The sequence below is a fragment of the Thalia democratica genome, chromosome 1 (genome assembly GCF_965202585.1).
Source record: "Thalia democratica chromosome 1, ktThaDemo2.hap1.1, whole genome shotgun sequence".
Classification (NCBI taxonomy): Eukaryota; Metazoa; Chordata; class Thaliacea; order Salpida; family Salpidae; genus Thalia; species Thalia democratica.
In genome coordinates this window covers 70,074,555-70,099,096 of record NC_139165.1, presented here as the reverse complement: position 1 = coordinate 70,099,096, position 24,542 = coordinate 70,074,555, and the positions used below count along the sequence as shown (strand labels likewise).

At 26.1% G+C, this 24,542-nt stretch overlaps 2 protein-coding genes across 2 annotated transcripts; one reads left to right on the top strand and one right to left on the bottom strand.

Moving 5' to 3' along the window:
* The first annotated feature begins 9,561 nt into the window (after positions 1-9,561).
* Positions 9,562-14,264, top strand: LOC145838558 (L-fucono-1,5-lactonase-like). Its single transcript, XM_082946178.1, has 5 exons — positions 9,562-9,707; positions 9,892-9,995; positions 12,269-12,456; positions 12,844-13,021; positions 14,014-14,264. Exons 1-5 carry the CDS (start codon positions 9,562-9,564, stop codon positions 14,262-14,264), a joined length of 867 nt encoding a protein of 288 aa, XP_082802304.1.
* Positions 14,265-14,521: 257 nt separating this feature from the next.
* LOC145836612 (uncharacterized) lies at positions 14,522-24,542 on the bottom strand. The gene is made up of 18 exons (XM_082944426.1): positions 24,446-24,542; positions 23,780-23,922; positions 22,953-23,154; positions 22,481-22,624; positions 21,739-21,852; positions 20,985-21,098; positions 20,459-20,572; positions 20,033-20,146; positions 19,613-19,750; positions 19,312-19,428; positions 19,031-19,156; positions 18,287-18,685; positions 17,154-17,273; positions 16,740-16,856; positions 16,236-16,367; positions 15,971-16,129; positions 15,450-15,579; positions 14,522-15,132 (listed from the first exon to the last, which is right to left on the bottom strand). The coding sequence occupies exons 1-18, from the start codon at positions 24,504-24,506 to the stop codon at positions 14,952-14,954; spliced, it is 2,625 nt and encodes an 874-aa protein (XP_082800552.1). The 5' UTR covers positions 24,507-24,542; the 3' UTR covers positions 14,522-14,951.

Below are 24,542 nucleotides of genomic sequence, written 5' to 3'. Positions count from 1 at the left end.
ATAGTTTACTCAACTTCAACTCTGAATGTTTACAAATCAAACTTGCTACTTCTGTCTTTCCTTCAAAACAGTTTCAGATGATCACCAAGTATAAAAATGACGTGGAAGCTGTTTTAAAGAGCCAAGTACAATTTTTAGACTACAAGAATAATGCAGATAATCAAAAACTATAATCAATGAGAATTGTACTAATGGAAACATTTATTGAATAACTTAGACTCTGATACTGTATGCGTTTTAGTTAGTTGTGTCTATTTTAAAGGTGAATGGCAAGACAAGTTTAAGTCATATAACATCTTCAATTCTCAATTCTACTGCAGTGAAACGAGAACTTCTACTGTTAAAATGATAAAACAGGAAAAACACCATCTGTATAATTCCGTTGATGAAAAAGAACTTAAGTGTGTGAAGATCCCGTATAAAGACGAAAATTTCAACATAGTTATAAATCTTACCTAATGAAAGAATTTGTTTGAATGAAATAATCCTAAGCTTAGATGACAAAAAAGTTGAAAGCCTCAAAGACAATAGCAAGTTTCATTACAAAAAGGTTGAACTGAAATTGCCTAAATTTAAGGTTGATTATGTTGTAAGTTTAAAAAAAAAGTTCCCATTTGTTGGGAATAAAGGACGTTTTGGATGAAAAAAGTACATACTTTAGTGCAATGTCTAAAGATGCTTTGCAGCAAAATTGTAGACTTTATGTCAGAAGTAGCTCACAAATCTTTTGTTGAGACAAGTGAAGAAGGAACTGAAGCTGCTTCAGTAGGTGAAATATTTGAGAGTTGTTGTTTTTCTTAATCAGAAACAATTCGTTTTACAGTTGATCATTTGTTTGTGTTCATGATTTTATACAAAATCAAACTTTATTCATAGGAAAAGTTACTTGATTGTAAGAAAGTTTTCTGAGTTGCAACTTTTATTTAAGATTTAGTTTTGTAATTTTAGTTTTGCCATATAGAGTTTCGTTTAGTATAATTGTATTTGGTTTATGTCTTTGATGTACTATACACTGGTATATTTGAGATTTCAATAAAATTTATACAACAAGTGCTTTTTTTAAGTCAATTTTGCTTTCTGTTCAAAGTAAAAATACTATGAAAAAAATTAGTTTATGAAAACGATATTGACATTCTAAATTGAAAAAATAATACGTTTGAAAACGTTATATTAAATATATTAAAACAAGTATTTTGTATGAAACAATTTCAAGTTGTACATAAACAACCCTATAAATTTTGAAATCGTTTTGTTTAAATTTAGTTATTAAAAGAGTATTCTGATACAAAATTATTGAACTATCGCTAAAATGATTAGTAGTAAAAAACAATTAAAGTTAATTCATTTAAATTTAAATTGTTTACGATGTCTACTAATACTTAATTTTCACATAATTGGAAAAAAATATTTTAAACTAAGCTTCTAACTGTACAGTGTATATTGTTTATTTTTTATGGATAGCATAAACTACTTTGCAAGTTTATAAAAAAATTTGACTGCTCTTGAAACTTGTGTCCAACTTAAAAAAAGATTTTAATATTTATCGCGATATTTCGTTCGTAGTGATTAACAAAATAAAACCATATAAAGATTGCTGAACAATCTCAAAATAACAGTGTTGTTTGAGTAATCAGGTACTTGTTGATTTATAAGTAAACTAATTATGTCTAATAAAATATAACTAGTGTATAAAAATAGCTCTACTTTCATAAAAATATGAAAAAAGTTTTGAAGGAAAACCTTAATCCGTAAAACAAATTTTATTGATCGCACTAAACAATTTTTTAAATATGTTACAAATAAGCTATACTATCAAGTTTGTTAAATGTTTTCAGACTCTTAAAAAACCAAAACATCCGCAATGATAATCCACGTAATAGTTTTAAAGTAAAAAGATGACAAGCAAAGGTATTGGAATTTATTTATAAAATATTAACAAAAGGAATAACTAAAAACATATGTAGAATAAAACATTTCAATTCCCAACAAATTTGACTATATAACTTAAACTGAAGTGTTAATACTTTATCTAAAACTAAAAAATTCTACAGTGTATTCCGTATTTTTTTTAAAATCCTTGAAAAGTTTCTATCATAATTCTTAAAATGTTAAATAAAAGTATAACATAGATAGAATTATATTTATAACAAAGTGTTTGAAATTGTTTTGACTTACTGTAATATAATTATAATATAACAAATTGTTATACTATATAGTATAATATCATCATATCATTTATTTGTATTAGTCTTTATAATATCAAATTTTGCAAAAATAAAAAAGCATTTATAAATTATACACTTGTTAAATTATTGTTACGACAAACTTGTTTTTAGTTTATCTAAGATAACTAATTAAACTGCCGATTTACTTAAGTTGTTTAATCAGCATCTGATACATATTCTTACACTAGTTATAAGCTCAAACATTATCCTGAATAAGTTTTGCAACTGTCGAATGTATTAATTTGCTGGGTTAAATATGTAAAGTTACCCGTCAGGCGACTATTCATTGCAAACCTTTATAGCAATGGTTTGTGAAAACTGAAAACAAAAGTTTAAACTTTTGTAACAACTGCTTGATGTGAGAACTCATTGATTTGACTAAGGTCGTTTCTCTACCCATTTAGTTTTAAAATTTAATTGAAGTTTCTATAAAACGAAGTTGCTTAAAAAGGGCAAAAAGAAGTTTTAAGAACGACTAGAAATATAAAGTTAAAAAAAAGAACTTTTACTTAAGACTCTAGGAATTGATTTTTGTTAAAAGTAATAATTCACCGAAGTAATTAATAAAGTTTCTTAATATAACTAAAAACATCATTGTAAAGCTAATTTAAGTTTAAACTGTTTAATTAGTAAAAAAATACTATACTATAGTATTTTATAGTAAAAACTATTTATGTTTAAAATTTAAATAAAGCGTTTATTTAATTAAAAAACAACCGTTTTTATTTCTCTTCATTAAATACTTTAACAACTTGAAATTTTTACTTTATTTAAAAACATATTTACTGGTGAAACAATTTTCAGAGTATATTAAAAATTAAATCATTTTTAAAACAATATTAATTTTATTGTGGATATTAGTCAAACAAATGTATAAGGAAAAAGTTAGTTGTTTAAATCTATAGTTTTTATAAAAGATTAAATAAAAACAGTTATTCCCTTTCAAACAATATAAAAATTTTTCATTTAATAACAATCGTTTTTTATATATTTCAAGATAAAAAAAGTACTAAGATAAAAACTTACGATTTATCAGTTTAAAAATCTTTTTAGTAATTTAGCGTAAAAATAAACTTAGTTTAAATATATTATAAGAATAAAAGTATCAAATAAAGAATAGAAACATGTTTAAAGTTTTCTTAAAATTTATTTAGTTGTTCCAAAATCTATAGAAAAAACTTAAATTATTTCATGATTTTTTTTGGTTCTTATAGCTAAACCAAAATTATTTACAAGCAACATGTAAATGATTTTCAACAACAGTTTAAATTAGCTTTTTGATAACTATTAAAAACATCTAATCAAACAATGTTACTTAAAAACTACTTTATTCACTTACATTCACTTCAATAACTATAACTAATATTATAAAAAATATCTATTGAATCGCCTCAGGAGTTGGAGAATATTTTTTGTGACTTTTGAACCTTTTTCTTTTATTTTCAAGTCTGACATATACGGAGGTATCTTCGAATGAAGAAGACATTTTACTTTCAATCAGCTTCATTGCAATGTCAATATACTTTGTATAACTTTTAACATCTTTACAGAAAAAATAACTGTTAGCAACATGATTGTAACACAAAGCTTCATTTAAAAATCTTTCATTTTTTGTTGTAGCTTTACAGTTTGTTTTGATTCGCTTTTTAAGCTCTAAAATGCAATTAATTATAGTATTTACTGTAAGTTCAACTTCTTGATGGTTATGGTTCGTTAACACTGATTTGACGATATAGGATAGCTGCTCACAAACAGTTGCAATTAAGTCAGGTATGTTGTCTTTTATAACACTATTGTATCTCTCTGTGTAGTCAACACAAAGTATATAGAGTAGTATAGACTTTTTGTGTTGACGTGATAGTTTAAATTCAAGTGCTTTAAAATATAGTGACAAGCCAAATTTTTTTGTTTTCGGAACGTTTTCTATAAGCTTCAACAATTCTTTTGAAGATTCAAAAAGTTTTGAGCTGGAAGTGAATTTACTTGTTGATTCAACTGTAAAAAAATCGTAAAGTTACAATAAGTTTACGTATAAAGTAGCCTTTAATTGATTACTTTAAATTGAAATTGGAGGATAATGAGTTTTATTGAAAAGTCACTAAATAAAATGCTTTATTTACAAGCTAAGTATTTAAGTTTTTTTCAATAAAGCATCATTCACGAAAAAATCATATTCTGTATAGCTACTGAAAAGTTAGATTTATTATTTTTTGATGTTTGCTAGTTTTAGAGCAGGAGTTAGCAGCCTGTAATAAGTAAAGGACTAATACTTATAGAAAAAGTTGTCTGCGGGTCGCTTTGTACAGAAAAAAGTCTACCGCGGGCGGTAATGATTTAGAAATGTAGTAATATTCAGTAAAAATAACTATTTCAAACAAAAAACCTTTCAAAAAAAGCAAAAACAAAGCATTAGTAAATATTTACTATTTAACTAAGAGTTTAACTATAGGCTTCTTTCTCAAAAAACGTTTTTTTAATTGTTTTAAAAAGTAAGATTTCCGCTGAAAGTTGAATTGTACATCGTGGGCCGTAGATTTTGCTTTACAGGCCGTAGTTTGCCGACTTCTGTTTTAAATGATTTCTTTTTTTCTTCATAAAGCTAACAGAATCAAAGTTTACAATTAAGGTTTATGGACGAATTAGTTTTTTAGATGATAAAGTATGTTATAATATGTAATAAAGTTTCGACTAGAATAAAATGTTACTTAAAGCCAGCACATAATTAATCCAAACCATTTAAACTTATACTTTGTACGTATTTTGTTTATTATTATTGCATAAATACAAAAAAAGCCTTTTTAAGCGTATAAAAAGTAAAATTCTAAACTGAATTAAAGATATCACTGCAATTTGTCTCTGTTTATAAAGTAAAGTCTAAACTTAATAGTATTGTTTAATTAAAGTAAGTTATATAATCAAAAAATATCTACATTTATAGTTTTTGTTTGAAATTACTTAAAAAATTTACATTTAAAACTTAATTATGTTATTTTATAAAACCCTTAAAAAATTTAAAAAGTTTGAAGTTCAAAGATAAATTTTAATAAAATAATTTTAACGAGTAATTAAATCTGTTTCTACTAAATACTTTATTAAATAAATAAAAAAAAAAGCTTACCATTTAATTTATCAGAAATGTTTGAAAATTCTAATGAACAAGACTTTGCTTCTACCATTCTTTGAATTTTTTATAAACTCTAGATGCTTGCTAGAATTTATATTGTGAACAAAAATCTCAAAAGCACTAAAACTGACTAATGCTGAAATGAATTTAACACTTATTTTAAAGCAAAATACTTTTAAATCTTGATTAATACTGTTTGAAAGTATAAACTTGGAGATTTTTCTTCTTTCTATTTTATTTTTATTTTAATTTATTAAGATGTTTTATTTCAAAAATCAAACGTTCACAAGATCAGCAAACATTGTAAGATCAAAAATGCGGTAAAGAAATTATTAACTCAAGTAAAAAAAAACTTAAGGAAACAGTGAATTGTAGAATATACTTAAAGACATATAACACTATTTAACTCATTTAAAGTTTTACATACCTTAAAAACTATACTTAACTTCTTACTGGTAAAACAATTAAATCCATACTTAACCTAAGTTATAATGCAAGGTATATGATGTAGGCTTTATAAAACTATAAGTTTAAGTAAGGTAACATAAACAAATCTGAGGGCTTAAGAATCAATAAAAAAATAAAAGCAGTTTTCATAATAGAGATATAGTTCACTTTTAAAGCTATTTTCAGTATTGATATGTTTTAAAACCTCATTTATAATGTAATTTATTACCTTACACTTTACTAATGTATATCTATGAAACTAAAACTAGTTGCTATTTATAAATAGACTTATTGTACTCTTTACAGACTTTGTCACAATTGACTATATTTTAACATTACTTAACATAAATTGAACCAAGCCTTTTCAAATTAAGAATTTTACTGGAAACTCTTGTTTCTAAAATTCATACTGCTTGCAGAATTAAAAAAATCGATTTTCTATTGTTGTGAAAAAAGCATTAAATTAATAATGCAGCAGCATAAACTTTTTTCTTTGAGTAAGTGCCGTTTCAAATGAATTTACATATGAAAAAATATTGTTAAACTAAAAAAAAAATCTGTTTTAATTATTATTCTACAGTTATCCTCCCATATTTTCAAGGTGAATTGTTAATAGTTTACGAAACCAATTTAAAAAGTTAAATTAATATTTATACCTAACAAAATACAAAAATCACATATTGCTTTTAAAGTTTTTGTAACTTACAAAAGTTCCACGAGTTTTATAAAAAGTTTTATTATTATATGTGTTTTATAACATGTCTAAACTGTTATATGGCTTTTATTGTTTTCAAATGTACTTTAATTTGGATAAATTTGATTTGATCAAAAGTTAATATTTATAACTGGATAGAAACCAAACTTGTATGTAAATAAAAACAAACAACAGAGTATTAACATTAAGTGTTTGATCAGTATTAAAACAGTTAATAAATTTGTAGCTGCTTATATATATTTTTTTAGGTTTAATTAAAGTGCTAGATTTTTTTTTTATATTCCAATTAAGTTACGCACTAAAAAAAAGGCTTGTACTAGTATATATTTAAATTATTAGGTTCAATATGTAATAACTACACTCTAGTTATATGCATGTTGAAGTATATATTAGTTTGAACTAATTAAACATTTAATAATAACTTTAATAATAACTTTAATAAAAATACACTTTGAAAATTGGTGTTGTGAGAGTTAACAATGGGTTATATTCAAAAGTTATACTAACTTTACTAAATTAAGCATATTTACAAACTAGCGGGTTTGTAATAATTTTCAAATATTTAAACTATGCTTTATTGAAAATATGTCTAATGAAAATAAACAACTCAGAGCAAGTTGCTACAAATAGTTTAATAGAATTTTAGAATTAGAGTTTGATTATTTTCGATAGCTAATTTTAATTAAGATATTTTGGTAGTATATAACTTCATAACATTTTTATATCAAACTAATAAAGTTTGTAAGTGCAACTAAAGTTTTTAACAACTCTTTTTATTAAAAAACTCTGTACAATTTGAATATTTTTAATCGATTTCTTTCATTGTAAACTTGTTTTTAAGTACACATTGATTATATGACTGTGTTTAATATGTATAATTTTTTAATTTTGTAACACATTTTCATAATTAAAGTTAATATAAGCGTTACAACCGCTTGTTGCTTAAATTCGTTAAAAATTTAAATAAATTTTAAAAGCAATTTACACTAAAGATATTTTTTTTCTCAAACAGTTGTATGAATTTTAATTTTATGTGCATAAATTTTAAACTATTTTTGTTTGATTTGATGATCTGTAGTTATTGCATAAATTAACTTGTGTTAAACTTGATTGAAAATAAAAATATCTAAATTTAACTTATTTAATTATGTTTATTTTTTACTTCATACTACCTTTTATAGATTTTGTTAAACTTTCTTTATTTTTGTAAAGTTCGTATCAAATTTTATTACATATAAGTAAATTACGGGTTAATACATAACATTATAATATTATTTTAGAAGATATTCTAATTAAAAAGCAATTCTTTTAAAGTTTTACAATAATATTTTTTAAATTCTGCATTCCTGAAATGCTCATTGCAACTAATGTAAACAGTTTTTATAGATTATCAAACATTAAATACTAACGTAATAAACGCAAACACAAGCAGTAATTGCTGTTAAACATTTGCAAAGTTTTTCTACAAGAGATAACAAAAAGACAACTTTATGAAATTTAGCAGTATGTTTACCAATTTGCAGTAATAAAAGTTATTCTAAAAGAAATGAAAAAGGAAACTTTTTGGAAGTTAGCACATGTTTAACATTTTATATTTTCTAGTTGCTTAGATATCATTTGCTTATAGAATAATCAGTATACTTTTTATTTTTTGTTTAAAGACATAGTTATTTCAGCGCATTTAAAATAGCTTTAATGATAATTTATATACTTTTTTTATTTTTCTATAAAAGCAAGACTTGTTAATTACAATTTTTTTAGTTTCATATTATTAAATTTAACCAGACATACGTAAAAAATTTTAAATATGAAACTTATTTGATTTCCCCAACTTATTTACTTTTTATTTTATAAGTAATAAAAAATTAGACCAAAAAAGATTAATATAACAAAAATAAAAAGTAGCCCAGCTTTTTTTAATTGTGTAAATACTAAATTATATCCATTATGTAAAACTTATAATCTGTTGCTTTAGAGTTTAGCAAAAAATTTAGTGTGCTTAATTAATTTTTAACACGCTTATTTAATATTATATTAAATATTTTTAAACATAAAAGTTAAAAAAAAAAATTGAAAAATATTTTGACGAATTCGGTCTATAATTATTTAAATAGATTTAGTTTTAAATAATGTAACAACCATCTATATGCTGTTTTCAAATTTTTAATTACTTCCTTTCAATTTATTATATAATAAGAATAAAATATAAGTAAAAAGGAAAAATTGTACTTTTATTCTATTTGTACAAAAAATTCAAATAAAAAAAGTTAGTTTTAAGTTACATTTAATTGTTTTTTATTAAATAAATGTTGGTATTAATCGTTTAGTAAACCTTAATTAGCATTTGTTAGTTTGATTTTAAGTGTATATTATCATCTGTATACAGAAGTTTAATTTTATTTTCAAAGTTAGTTACAGAAATTTTTCAGATTTTTGTAAATTTTAAAACTTATGAGTTTGATTTATGTTTAAAATTAGATGATGGAAACAGTAGCGTTTAAAACTTTGTTATATTTATTTTAGGTTTTATTTTGCCTAAAAAATTGATTTCTTTCACAAAAACTAGATAAACTGTACATCATTTTTTGTAACAAAATTTAAGACTTAAGCTGTTTTAACATGAAGTATAAACTGTTTATTTTTTCTTGTTTAAAATAGTTTTATTCTATGTTTCAGTAGTTCAGCTTTATTTCGTGTAGTTTTGTACTTAGCACGAATATTTATGTATAATAAATAATATTTTCTTTCAAGAGTTGGTAATTAAAGTTATTAATCGTTATATATCAAATAGCGTGTGCAAAATACTAAAAAAATTTCTCTCTCATTAAAATCTGTAGTTTTTCAGATTCACTATTTATAAAAAAAAAAATAAAGTATATAAGTACTCACTAATAAAGCCTTGATAGAAACCTGTCAAGGGAAAAAAAAATTGCACCACCTTAGTAATAAAAAAAACTTGAATGATTTAACGTTAGACAAAAAAAAACTTTATTTAAAAGCTTTTTATTTATTTTCATCTACTATTTAGATTAAACTATTTATAAACAAACATGGGAAGCACAAGAAATAAAGTAATATCAATAGACACTCATGTGCATATGATAGAAATAAACAGGTTTCCATATAAATGGCCTAGGCCCAAAGAAGAGAAAAAAATCTATGCAGACTTTTTACCTGAAGATTATGAACAGGAAAGGTTTTAAACAGAATAGTTAGACTTTAAAGTTATTTGTAAAATTTTAAAACTGTAACCTTTAATGTTTAAAAGCGAATGAAATATTTAAATACTTTTTTTCGCGCAGTACTCCACAATCCATAATATTATATATCTACTGTTGTTCTAAACTTTTTTCAAGTGTTTATAGTTTTTATACTTACAGAAAACAAACATCGATAGCATATGCTGTACTAGTGGAAGCCTTTGAAAGTTTAAAAGAAACTGAATGGTTTTTAGAAATGGAACAAAAAAACGCCTTCATCAAAGGTGATAATTTTTTATGTAGAACTAAAACTAATGAAGTAAATTAGTATCGTAGTATTAGTTTTACATTAGTGATGTACCGGACTCACTATCCGGGTCCGGGTCCGGCCGGACATTGCCATTTTTGTCTGATATCCGGGTCCGGCCGGATTCTAATTTGAAAAAAAAGTCCGGATCCGGTTCCGGCCGGATTCTAGTTTAAAAAAAAAAGTTCGGACCCGGTTCCGGCCGGATTCTAATTAAAAAAAAAAGTCCGGATCCGGGTCCGGCCGGATCCTAACAGAGATCCGGCCGGACCCGGATCTAGATAGTAAAAAAAGAGCATACTGAAAAGTATTTTTTCAAAATCAAACCCTGTGTAAATTAGTAAGAGTCATTTTCGTCAGTTAAAACTAAACACCTACCGTGATTGGCTCATTTTGTACATGTGACTAACTTACATTTGTTTACATTTAAACTATGAAATAAACATTTCAGAAATGCAACTTTTTACATATGTTGTAAAATTTAAAACTTTGGAATGAATACTTGCATTATTTATTGTTTAAAGTTAAGCTCAGAGAATATTTAGAGTTAATACGGTTGAATGTACGAGCCAATGAGAATAATTAACGAAATGTTTCAAACTAAATACTGATGCAACAAAACATCAGGACATGACAGACAGTTTATATGTAAGCAGTTAGTTAGTTTGGTGTGCAGCTTGAAGCAACAAAATATCTTGAACTTTTTTGTGAATGCTTATTGTAAGTAGTGTTTTGTTTTGAAAGTGAATATTTCAACCGGTGTTTAATTGTTTAAATATTTAAGCCAGGTTTATAGTTTAATAGTTTTTTACAAATTTACAGTTTCCTGTTTCATAAAAGTTTTATTTAATTTTTAGTTTATTGTTTTAAGTCTTTTGATATAGATTTAAAGAGCTTCCAGTTTTTAAAGTGTTACCAAAGTAATTAATAATTTTGTATATGCTAGTATTTCTTGTTGTGTTTTAAACAAAAGATTCATCACACGAAACTGTCGTGTCTGATTATAGAAAATAGTCTCAGTTAGAATTTAGTATTTGTTAGATATTAATTTAATAAGGTAAGATTTAAATATGATGGGTAGTACTAATAAGTTAAGTTTACCACAATCAGTCCACAACTTTACTACCAAATTGTCAACCTTTGCTAGCTGTCCTGATTATTAGATTAAAGTAATTTTTTCAATTTTTAAAAAAACCTTATTCCGACTCAGGCTTGTTTATACTCACTCTAGATAGTTTTAATGACGTAAACAGTGGCAACCCTGCTAGTTTAAAAATTTTTGGGAATTTTAAAAAATCTTGGGCTGCCTCAGGCTAGCTTAGTTTTTTATAAAAACTCAGGCTAGTTTTCTTTTAGATTTTGAATGGGTTTGAGCTGATCCAGTTTTCAATATTTTGTAATTTTCTAGTGTATTTTGTTCAAAAACTTGATTTCAGATTTTTAATTGTAAATAACAGCTAAATTTGTAAACCTTGTGGCTAGCTGTTCTACTTATTTTTAGATTAAAGTTCCTTTTTTTTTCAGTTTTTAAAAACCTCATTCTGACTCAGGCTAGTGTATTCTAGTGATGTACCGGACTCACTATCCGGGTCCGGGTCCGGCCGGATATTGCCATTTTTGTCTAATATCCGGATCCGGCCGGATTCTAATTTGAAAAAAAAGTCCGGATCCGGTTCCGGCCGGATTCTTATTTAAAAAAAAGTCCGGATCCGGTTCCGGCCGGATTCTAATTTGAAAAAAAAAGTCCGGATCCGGGTCCGGTACATCACTATTTTACATATACTATTAGCCTATCTTATAAGAGTACTTTACGTATATCATAGATATGGTCAAAAGATCTGATGTATAGAAAGACTTCACGGTCATCATATAAAAACTTTATAGAAGTAAAACATATTTTTGTTTAAATTATTATTTAAAGTGTCACTAAAAATATTTTTACCTGTAAAATTTGTACTCCATTTTAATCCTATTACACAATACTTATTATAACAAATACTTTTATTTTAAAACTAGTTCCTATATTTGTAAATTTTTAAGTTACAACTTTCTATAAACTTTTCAATCAGCTCTTTAACACTTTGAAAACTATGCTTTATAAGTAGGATTTTTTAGATGAGTGTCAAATAATAAAAACTGTATATAAAAAAAATTCAAAAGTATCAAAAAAAAGTTTAAATAGTCAAAATCGAACTATCATAATTGACAAAAAATCTATTACAAAGTTAACTTTTTATGCATATTAAATAGGAGTCGTCGGTTATGTTGATTTTACTGGTGAATGTTTTGAAAAAGAGTTGCTGCGACTCAAAAAACTCGGAAAACTTGTTGGTTTACGAAAAATATTAGACTTTTCTGACAAAGGATGGCTATGTAGAGATGATGTTGTTGAGTCTATGAAAATATTAGCAAATAACGAATTAACCTTTGACTTACTTGTTGGTTTTTTAAAGAACAGTTTTTAGAAATAAGTTTTTATATCTAAAATTAAGATGTTTTAATATTGTTTTAATATAAAATAAATCATATTACTATCAAGTTCAAAACAAATTGTGTATCACTTATATAGAAAATTTTTTTGTTTCTTTGAATATTTAAATATTTTTTAAGGTTAGTGTTCTTACACTTTTCTTGGAATAAAATTTTAATTCAAACTTAATTTAAACACTGCATAAAACAAGAAATTTCTCAACGCTTTTAAAAGCTATCAAACTTTTGTTTTAAAACTTAAACTCATACAATTAACTAGACTTTAATTAATATTACATACAAATTTTAAAACTTCATGTAGTAGATAATTACATATTTTAAAATTATACATGTAGATTAAGTCAGAACAACAATACGAAGATGCTAAGCAGTTTTTAAAGCTTGTTCCAAAAAACTTAAAAATTGTAATCGATCATATTGGTAAACCTGATGTGAAAAACGGAGCATCTCAGCAATGGTTTGACGATGTTGTTGAGTTTTCTTCTTACGAAAATGTTTACTGCAAGCTTTCAGGTAAATCTGAATTACTTTATTATTTTACTTATTTAACATAAATACTTGATTTTGGGATAAACTTAACTAAGAATAGTTGAAAGTTAGTTATTAGGTATCAAAAACTGCAACATATGCATAAAAAAAAGTTATACATTTATATTTAGCTTGATAATTTGATATCGCTTTTCGCATTCAATATTTGATAATATTTACTTAAATGGACCCGTTGATTTTGTTAATCATAACATTTGAAGTACAACTATATTAGATAATTTTTCAAGAAGTTTCGAAATACTTTAGATTATATATTATATAAATATTGTTGTTGATTAAAAAAGTTAAAATGTTGATTTCTTAAAAACAATGGTTCATTGTGCATAGTTCGTTTCTAGCAAGAGACTCTGAGACTTTTTTCTACAATAGTATAAAAATAAGTACTGATGTTTTAAATTAGTTTAAAAGTGTTCTGGACAATACGTTAAGATGTATCGAAGTGGTGTGCGACTCGATATCTGAAAAGTGTTTTCTACACCAGGTCCTAGGACTAACTATTTTGAGCGTCTTTTTTTTTGTCGTTCAATTAAATATAAAAGTTTTACAACAAATTTGTCCGGCATAAATACAAACTTTTTATACAGTTGAAATAAACTCGTTTAAAAGTAGATTAGAAAAATACCAAGTCTCATACTTCACTAGTATCAGTAAAGCAAAGTTCAAAAAATCCTACCTATTAAGTACGGTGCTGAATAAAACTAAATATTTGATAAGGTAGCAAACTTGTGGAAAAAGACTTCATATCAAGTAGGCTTTGAAAACGGTTTTTATTTTACAGAAACGTTTTATTTGACTTTGTTTAAGCTTGTTTCACGTAAGAAAATATTTACTATCTTTAGCTTAATATTTGATTAAAAAGCTACAAAAATTTGGATTTGCTATTTATTTAAGTTTGCTAAAACTTATTGAATTTAATAAATAAAATTTTGATTTTAGCTTATTCTTATAACGTTAAGGAATGGTAACTGAAGCTGACTTGGAGAATTGGAAACAGGAAGATTTTACAAAGTACGTGAAACATGTAGTAAGGTGTTTCGGAGTTGACAGGCTGATGTTCGGATCTGATTGGCCAGTTTGCAAGCTCGCTCATGCGAATCTGCCTGGTGTTCATCGGTTGCTGGGTGATTTGTTGGAGGATATGAGTGATGAAGAAAAACATAAAATATTTTACGGCAATGCAGTAATGTTTTACAATCTTAAAGTTTGATATTCTATTTTTTTTTGTTATTTTTTGTAAGTTTTTCGCCAAATTTTTACACTCTTTATACTTGAAGTCTAAAACAAGTCATAAGACGATGTTGAAAATATTGTTTTACAACCCAAAGTAATAAAGCTACAAATAAAAACAAGTCTTAATTTTAAAGTGTGTAAAACATTAATGTCGTATTTGTGCTAATTCAATTTGTAGAAAGTTTATACCAGTGAGATATTTTTACTAAAAAAAAACAGAGCTGCAACTTTTTTAACTCTTGTTTAATTAAAAAAAAAAACGAAACTCTAGCTTTGAATCAAGTTATTTCTTTTAAACATATTGGTTTTTAAAATCTTAAAATAAACTAATGAACGTTTTTTATCTATGTTGATTATCAAATGTACAACATTGAAAATAAAAATTATTAAGCTGAACTTGCTTAAAATATCGACTAATCTTCACGCATAAAATTAAAACGAAATAAATTTTAAATAAAAACAATTTAGCCTTTGAATTAAAATAATCTAAAGAGAAAAATAGATTTAAGAAAACGTTAAATGAAAAATATATTAATAAAGTAAAACAATTAACTGTTTTCAGTCGTTACAAAACATAAGTATGAAAATGAACGTTTTTATTTGAAACTTATTTTAAGCATTTTGTAAACATAAGTAATTTATCTAAAAGGAACTTAAAAAAGTATCATTTAACTTTATCCCCTTTCTTTTTACTTTGTTTCGCTTTACTTGAATCTTTTCCTTTTGTTGTATTTTTACTACTAGTTGCAGTTGTAGCTTCATCAATACCGTTTATTTCCACTTTGGATACTTTTGTAGTTTTTGTTTTTAACAACTTTGTTTTAGCATTTGGAGCAACAGGAGTTCTGATAGTTTTTGTTTATTAAGTATAATAGAGTTTGTCGTTTTATAAAACAAAAACAATGTATAATCTGTATAAGTAATACCATAGTTTACTTGAAATCTATTAAAAAAAATTAAACATGAATTAAAATTTTCTTACTTGCTTACATTGAACTAAAAATACTAGTTTTAAAGTAATAACTTTAGTCTTCTGGGATTAGTGTAGTAAAAACAAGTTTCATAGAGTTTTTCAAAGCAATAAAGTATTAGGCCTTTGTATAGGCCCAGTAAAACGTATAACTTTCGTTTTATTTTTATCTAAAAATAGCTATATACTTACGAAAACACAGTAAGATAGGACATGAGCCCAATAATTGCAAGGATAATTGTTGTTCCACAAGCAATCATTGATATTATGAAAGGTGACAGTTTTTTCTTACTTATTCTTTTTTTAGTTGACGTTCTATTACCTTCAATTTTTTTTAGCAAAACTTTTATGAATATCTTTAATGTTTTAATAGCTTTATCGTGTTAAAACTTTGTTTAAATTTACACCATATCTGTCTTACTTCTACACAAAAATAAAAAAAAACAAAATAGGATTTACTTAAACTAGTTGATTAGAAAATATTTTTTTAGTTAAAAGTTAAAAAAATGTAGATTTAAATTTAAATCATAAATCACGAAAAATAAAAATTAAAAATAAAAATTAAAGTAAGCTGCTAGAAAACTTAGAAAATAAACTTTAAAATTTGATAAAATAGTTAAACAAATTAATAGTATTTAATTATAAGATAATATAAATGAAAGTAAATTTATTACAAGCTTTAAGATTGTTATTTTGTCAACGAAGTTTCTTACCTACACATTTAGGGACATCACCATCAAAAGACCCGTTTTTAAGACAAGTAATTTCTCCTTTCCCGATCATATCATAACCTGGGTCACAATCGACTCTTAATGTTGCTCCGAACGGAACCAAGTGCTTTGAACCTTCGCGTGGACTTTTGCAACCTTTTACTGTTGTAACACACATTGAGTTAAACTTTATTACAGAAAAAAATGCACAAAATATATGAAAAATGTATTCTGTAGCAGAGTTTATTAAATATAAAACATTACTAACAGACTTTGTCATCGCATAATTTTCCCTTCCATCCTATTTTGCAAAGACATTGGTAAGGAGGCTCGCCGTCTTTTATTTCACAAACAGCATCGTTTTTGCAGGGCTGGCTTTCACATGGTGAAGGTTTATCTTCTGCATTTTTATAATCGATTTTACATTTTTTAAGTACAGTTTTTTAATTTGTAATTGCTATTATTATATATAACAACGTTTAGTGTTTAAAGCTATTTAATATTAAAATTACCACAAGGTGTTTAGAAAACACTTTTTGAAACATAACATCATTAAACCAAATGTGATGAAAACTAAATTTTAAGTTGTAGTATAATTTGGCCTATCAAGACATAATTGAGTAAAACTGCAGTTTCAGATTTAGGCTACATCAAAGACAACTTTTTTTCTAAATGTATCCAAAACAGAATATAAAGTTTAACGTAAGTTATATACTTTCAACATTTAAGGTAGTTTATTTAAAAATTTTCATCATAACATAACTTAATTAACCTTCTTCCGAGCATGTCAAACCTTGATAACCTTCACTGCATATACATACGTAAGAAGAAAGTTTGTCCTCACAAGTTGCACCGTTTAAACACGGATTACTGTCACACTCATTTATTTCTATAAAAAACTATTTTTATATTATTGGAAATACTACTTATTTTTAGATATCTAATAAGTATTAAAGCTGTTTGATTATTTTTCTAAGTAGCTGTTGAAAGTTATCTTAATTTAAGTTTCTGAAGGCAAAAATTACAATATTAACTAGTATAAAAATAATAATAGAAGGTTTGTTTATTTGAAAAAAAAATCAGAAAAGAATCAAAAAAAAATTTACTCTTTGATTAATTTTTTTTTAAATATTATATTTTATAGAAAACAGCTTAATCAAAGTTAAAAAAGCACTGAATTATCTACCAATATTACACTCTTTTCCTGTAAATCCAGGATCACAAGGTTTTCTACATTTATACCCATTATCACCATCCACACATTCTAATCCATCTTCGCAAGGATTTGACTCACATTCATCAATATCTATTTAAGAATTATTTAATTGATCGATATTTAATTAATTTTTAATAAGTATGAACAAACAGTTTTCTTAAAAAACTATTAGCACATGATTAACAAAAAATGTAACTATATGTATTTTTTTAAATAAAATGACTTGAGTAAAATTTGTTATTATAAAATTAAAAATATTTTCTTCAAATAAATACGAAAACATTCTAATATTAAGTAAAGTTGTTTGAGTTTAAAACTTTACTAGTTATATAAGTTTTTTTTCTTGTTTAATATGTAATGTAGTACTATTCATGTTAAAAAACCTAATAAGATTTCAAAAACTAAATATACAACTTACTACATTTATAAAAAAACTGACTTTATAACATATATTAATTTTTTTTCTAGTGTAGTTGGGGATTACTTGTTTTTAATATAAAAGTAAATATGAAAATATAACTTTAATTCGAGAAAAACATTTAAATATAACAAAGAATCCTTGTCTTAAAAAAGCTAACAAAAATGTTAAGCTTATAATAATTTCAAAAAAGGTTAATTTTCTTATATGTAAGTTAATATTTTTGTTTTAATAACTTTTACTAGGGACTAAAATTTTTGAAACTGAAGTTTGTTTATTCAACTACATACTTATTTTGAAATTTATGGTCCATATTTTTAGATGAAATTCTCTACTAAAAGTTATAAATTTATAAGTGTTAACTGATTTGAAAAAAAAATTAAGTCGATCAAGAAAAATTATATTTAATAGCTATATTAACTTCACGTTAATAACCTTTTATAATAAATAAAATAGTATTCAAGTAAAAACATACTAGTATCATTTTTAAAGTTGTCCGATTTTGAAATAGAGTAGCGTTTGAACGATAAAAGATTAAAAAATATTTTGCTTGTAGTTTGTAACAGTATGACAAACAACTGTTTATGATAAACTAGAACTATTATTATAAATTTTCATACGAATAAATATTTCTATAAATAAACAAATTAGACACTACTTTAAAACATTAGCTTTTACAACAAACTTTCTGCGCATTCTTCCCCGAGGAAGCCGGGCGCGCACGCGCATATGAACTTCTCTCCCCACTCAGTGCACGACCCTCCGTTCTCGCACGGGTTGGGGATGCACACGTTGCTCCCCTCCTCGCACAGCTCGCCGCTGAACCCGCGGTGGCACATGCACACGAACTCCATGTCGCCCATGTCGATGCACTCCGCCTCGTTCTCACACGGGTTCGGAAGACACGGATCGTTCGGATCCCCTTCTTCTTCTGCTGGTTCTTCTTCCTTCTTCTTTGGCGGCTCCGGCTTCTTTTTTTCATCTCTCTTCGGTGCAACTGTGGTTTTCGCTGTGGTTGTGACGACTTTTGGCTTTTCTGTCGTCTTAGGAGGAGCAGGAGTTGTCGTTGGAGGAGGAGGAGTTTCTTTTTTAGTAATGTTTAAATAAATAAGTTCAATCTCTAACAGCGCTAAGGTTTAGTCTTTGTTTTAAGTATACTAAAGTTTTACTTCTATAAATTAAATTCATTTAATCTTTATTTATAGTAATTGTTTGTTTCTAAAGATTTTAAGCTTTTTTGAGTAATTGGTCTTAAAAAAAAAATTACATGCTAAATTAAAAGCTACCTATACTTAAAAAGGCTTGCTTAATAGATAAGCTGACAAAGTATTTTAAACATAACTTAAATGTTCTTGTAACAATTTAGTTCTTTTATTTAAATAAAGTTAAAAGTTGTCTTTATAAATTGTATCTCTAAACTAAAAACTACCTTTTACGATTTCAATTTGGCAGTTTTTACCTTCAAAATCTGCCGGACACTCACATCTGTATTTATTAATTTCATCTAAACAAGTTCCACCGTTTACACATGGACTCGAAGAACATTCGTTTATGTCTTAAACATTTTAGGTACTTTTTATAAAGATTAAGTTTATATTCAAGTTAACAAGTTTTAATTAATTCAAAACTTAGTTAACAGAATAAAATTTTCTTTAATGAAGTTTTAAAGAAAAAAATCAAGTTCATAACAATTTTTCAAGCGAAACAAACCTTCTGAGCAGGTTTCACCAGCGTACCCAGCAACACATTCGCATTCAAATTCTTCAGGAAACTTTTCCACGCAAGTTGCTCCATTTTTACAAGGCGCCGAGTCACACATTTGTATTTCTGTTTATGAAAGTCAATTAATTGTTTACCAGACTACAAATAAAATTTAACTGTGTTTTGTTTTTTTTAAAAACAATCTCAATTATCCTTAACAAAAAGCTTTTTATAGTTTATTGTTAATTAGTTTATTTGATACCGATTTTAACATGAAAATATTTGTTTGAAGTGCATATTCTAAACTAACTATCCTCGCAGGTATCTCCCTCCCACCCTTTCTCGCAAGTACACTTGTAACCGCCTTCTGAATTTGATTGACAAGTTGCGTCGTTTTTGCAAGGTCCAGATTCACACGGATCAACAACTTCTGGCTCTTTTATGATTTCTTTGAATAATGTTCATTCATGTTTAGCACCTTACTTTTAAGTTTGTCTAGACATAAGAAAGTTGTTTAAATAGTTGCTTATAATAAAAAAAAAAAAAAAAATTAATTTAATTTTTTATCAATGTTATAAAAATTTACTGCATACTTGATAATTATGACAACTTTTTTACGTTAGTTTGAGTGGAGATAGTTTTGATTTAATATTTTGCTACCATAATTAATGCACTTTTTATATTTGTAATTATTTGGAAGTCGTTTTAAATTTGGTAAATATTTTCTCACCGATTTCGCACAGTTCCCCTTCCCAGTCTTCTTCGCACTGACAGGTAAACTTGTTCACTTCATCTTTGCAGGTTGCTCCGTTCTGACAGGGAGATGAAGCGCACTCGTCAATATCTGTTTGTAACTTGCGAGTAATTTATCTTTCTTTTAAATTAAGATTTTAATACTACATAAAAAACCATAAGTCTTTTGTTTTTCTATAAAAAGTTTTTAGCCCACTGAAATCGGTAATAAAATAAATCAGTGAATTTTGCATTTTGTTAAACATTCAAATTACCTCTTTACATCAAATAAGTTGAGCATCATTTTTGTTGTCAACACAAACAGTAGAAAAAAATAGAAGTTTATAGATTGATATCATTTTAAAGATTAGAAAACATTAAAAGTAACTTTATAGGTAGATAAAAAGACAGTTTAAAGTGTTACCAGTTTCACACATTTCTCCTGTGTACCCGTCGACACAAGTGCACTGGAAGCTGTTGACGTCATCAGTGCACGTGCCTCCGTTTTGGCATGGTGACGACACGCATTCGTCGAAATCTGAAACAAATATAAAAATTAAGTTACATGACTTACCACTGTAAAATTTTCCATTTACTTAAAAAAAAAAAATTAAAAGACAGCTTTGTTTGTGTTAAATTATAAAAGTTATCAGATCTTATAATAGTTTTGTTTGATTTTTTTTTTCGAAGATCAACATTTATTATAGATTATGTTAACACATTTAAATTTATTTTTATGAATATCAACAAAATGCTTAGTACTTAGGTAAATATCTATATTGCTTTTGAAGCTAAAAAATGTTAAAGTAAAGGTAAATAGTTAAAAAAAGTAAAATTAATCATTCATAAACACATAATTAAACGCAACGCAATTGTTTAAGTGATCATTAAAAACCTATTAACTGAACTAAGTAAAAAATTTATTACAAAAAAAAAGACATAAAACACACTTATTTCACAGTTTGTTCCTTTAAATCCTTCAGCACATTGACATAGGTACTTGTTAGGTTCATTTATACAGGTTGCTCCATTTAAACACGGATCTGATACACACTCATCAGTATCTGTATTTATAAAAACTGTTTTTATAACTATCTTAAAAAATAATTTTGATTAATAAATAGAATCAAGTGATTGTTTAGAAAAATCTCAAAATTTTTACTGCACAACATATAAGTTTAAAACACTGCAGGTTCAAAACCTTTATTCAATAAACAAATTATCGATTAGTTTATTAAAAGTTTATTGAAGAAAGGTTTTGAACCTGAAAGCATTTTAAACTTATTTGTTGAGCAATAAAAATTTGTAGATTTTCCACACAATAATTTTATTTTATTTTAAATATTGATGCAGCAGAAAAATCACAAACAAAATATTGACTGTGCGCTGGAGTGATTTAAGCGTTACATTCAGTATATAAATCTTGTCTTAAAAAATAGTAGTCATTTTCAAAAATAAACTGTTTTAAATCAAACTTTTAAAATGTACAGAAGTAGAATTTGAAGTGTAGTCTTTTAGAGAGTTTTAGGTTTTTGTTGCAAAAAAAGAAATTAAAAAGCTTTTCAGAAATTTTTTTTTTTCTGCAATACGGACAAACTAAATTTACACTTCGAATAATAAAGAACATAGTATCTTTACATTTTTGTAATTAACTTAAATGCTATAAGAGCTTATCTTGTTTACATATAACATAACATTTTGTACCAATTTCACACGTATCTCCCTCCCACCCTTCTGCGCAAGAACACTGAAATTCCCCATCACTGTCGCTACACATCCCTCCATTTTCACACGGATTCGGCTCACATACGTCTTTTACTGTATTGTAGAGTTTAAGTAAAATTAACTCTAGTATAACGTAAATAGGGCTAATAATTTTTTACTAGCTTGGTAGTTTCGATTTTAAAGTTTATTAGTAAAGGTTCTAAAATCAGTTACAGCAAAATAATTTTGCAGCTAATCTCTTTGTTTGCAGATATAAAAAGCAAAAATAACTAAACTGAAAGGTACTATAAATACAAGCAATAGCTACAAAAATATTTATATTGCTTAGTCACTATTTTATATCTATTATATATAGTTTTATCACTATTGTTTAGTTGTATACTTTGTACTGGTATCTGTACTTAATTAAAAGTTAACATAAGTTTAATCATACAATTTAGATCATCAGACTATAAGCTGTTGGTAGACTGAAACCTGAGTTATTGTTAATTAAATTCGGGTTTCAGTTTACCGAAGGCTTGTTGTTTTATGATCGAAGTGGTATGATCAAACCTTTATGTTAACTTAAGCTTTTCTGAGGGCATATGTAAGTCTAGGCTTAGGCTTTTTTATATTTCGCTGATGTTTACTTATCATACTAATTGAAGGACATTTGTTTAATATAAATTACTCGTACGTTTATTTAGATTGCATTAGCAAAACAAAAGCATAAAATTCTAACCTGGTTCTTCGCAATGCCTTCCAGCAAAATTAGACGGACACAAACACTCGTAATTCATTACATCAATAAGTTGGCATTTTCCATTGTTCTCACACGGATTCGATTCACAAGGGTTCGGAGGAGTCCTTCGCGCATTATAACGCACTGTCAATATTCAAAGCATTCAAGTGTGTACAGCTTGTTATAGTAAAACAATAACTGTTAACTTTAGCTAAAGTTAAAATGGCTAAATATTTTTTTTAAGTTCTATCAAATTTTTTTTTTCAATTATGATATTATCTACAAAATTAGTTTATAGTATTATAGAAAACAACTTAAAACTTATATGTAAAACAGTATATAAACTTAAAAAAAAGACATTTAATTTTGTTTCGTAATTATTCTAAGTGTATCAGAATACTTTTTTTTGATTACAGTACAGAGAGCAAAAGTTAAACACAAGCTAAAACGATTAGATAAAAAAGGCACTAACTGCCGTACTCGACAAGAAACCCCCTTCCTCCGTTTTGTCCGTTTGATACAAATGTCAAGTTTGCGGGTCCCCACCCCACCAACGGTCTCGGAGGTTTTCGAGTTCCGCACAGCTTTTGAGGCTTGCCAGCAAACGAGGAAAATTCCAAGTAGTCATTCGGACAGTTGCCACCGTTTTCTATTTGTATGTCGCGGATGAATATCTAAAATATGACAAACTATAATCAATATTTTTCTTTTTTTCTAAGATAAGTCATAAAAGCAAAAAACTTAATTTGCATAGATGTATGTATGTTTTATGTTTTTCCTTATTAAGGTATGTACTAATCAAAGGAGTGATTTATTTGCATCAATACCTGTTTTAAGTAATCAATAAATTTTCAAAACAACAATCTGAGCCTGATAAAAGTACTGATAAAACTGTACAAGTAGAACAAGATTAAGTGTGGTAATAAAACTAAACAAAACACTTATAAAGTATACCTACTCTAGCAAACGGCTAAAAATAATATATGAGTGGACATATTTTTATTCATGATAGTAACATATAAAATACTATCTGCCACATTAAGATATAGCTGGAGTAAGAAACTATTTTATATTTTACCAAATAAAAACTGTTGTAGCTTAATGCAATAACTTGTACGAAATAAAAAGAAAATGAATGCAAAGAATTTAGAATATTCTACTTTTTACATTTTTATACAAAATGCGTATGAATTTCGTAATGTTCAGCTACGAAATTTTATCTGAAAAAGATCAAGTAGTTGTGAAAACTGCATAAAAGTATATTACAAAAAGTATTTTACTTCTAAAAATTAAGCAAACCTGAATACTATCGATCGGTCGAGCTCTAAACGTCCAGACACAATTAAGGTTGGGTGGGTAGTTGGCCCTCCTGTATCCAGGTAGGTAAACTCTACCGCGTTGCTGTGTTAACACACCACCGCACTGTTGGGCACTAGTAAGACCTGAAAGATTTTTTTTGTATTTCTGTATATAAGGTTGTAAATATGTAAAAATTAAATAAAAGTAAGTATAAATTTTCTTAAACTAAACAAAGTGAAACATAAAATTCAAATATTTATTAAAAAATCTAGTTTATAGTATTTCAATGTTTTTATTTTAAGCGTAAAGTAGTTTAACTAAATAAACACCTATGAAAAAATTATAGTACATGTAAAGTTTTTAAAGGTTTTGTTGTTATCTGTGTTACAACAAAGAAAACAAAAAAAAGAAAGTTGGTATTTTAGGTAAAACAGTAGGCTTAATAAATTTTTTTTAAATGATCAAAACAATTTTGTAAAAATTCTAAAATTTTTATAACGTGTTCTAAGCTCTATATGTTTTTTAAAAGTATTTCCTTTGACAAAAAAGTTTTCTATAATGATAGCTGTTAAGTTACTTAATATTTTCGAGATAATAGTTATTAGTTAAACCTTTTTATTAGTAAAATTAATCTTCTACTTTTAAAAGTTATTAAACAAAACTTACGACTTATTGAAAAGAATAGAAAAGTTATTATAGATAATAAATTCTTTTGTTGTACCATCATAAATTAAAGTAAATTTGTGACATACTAATATAAACT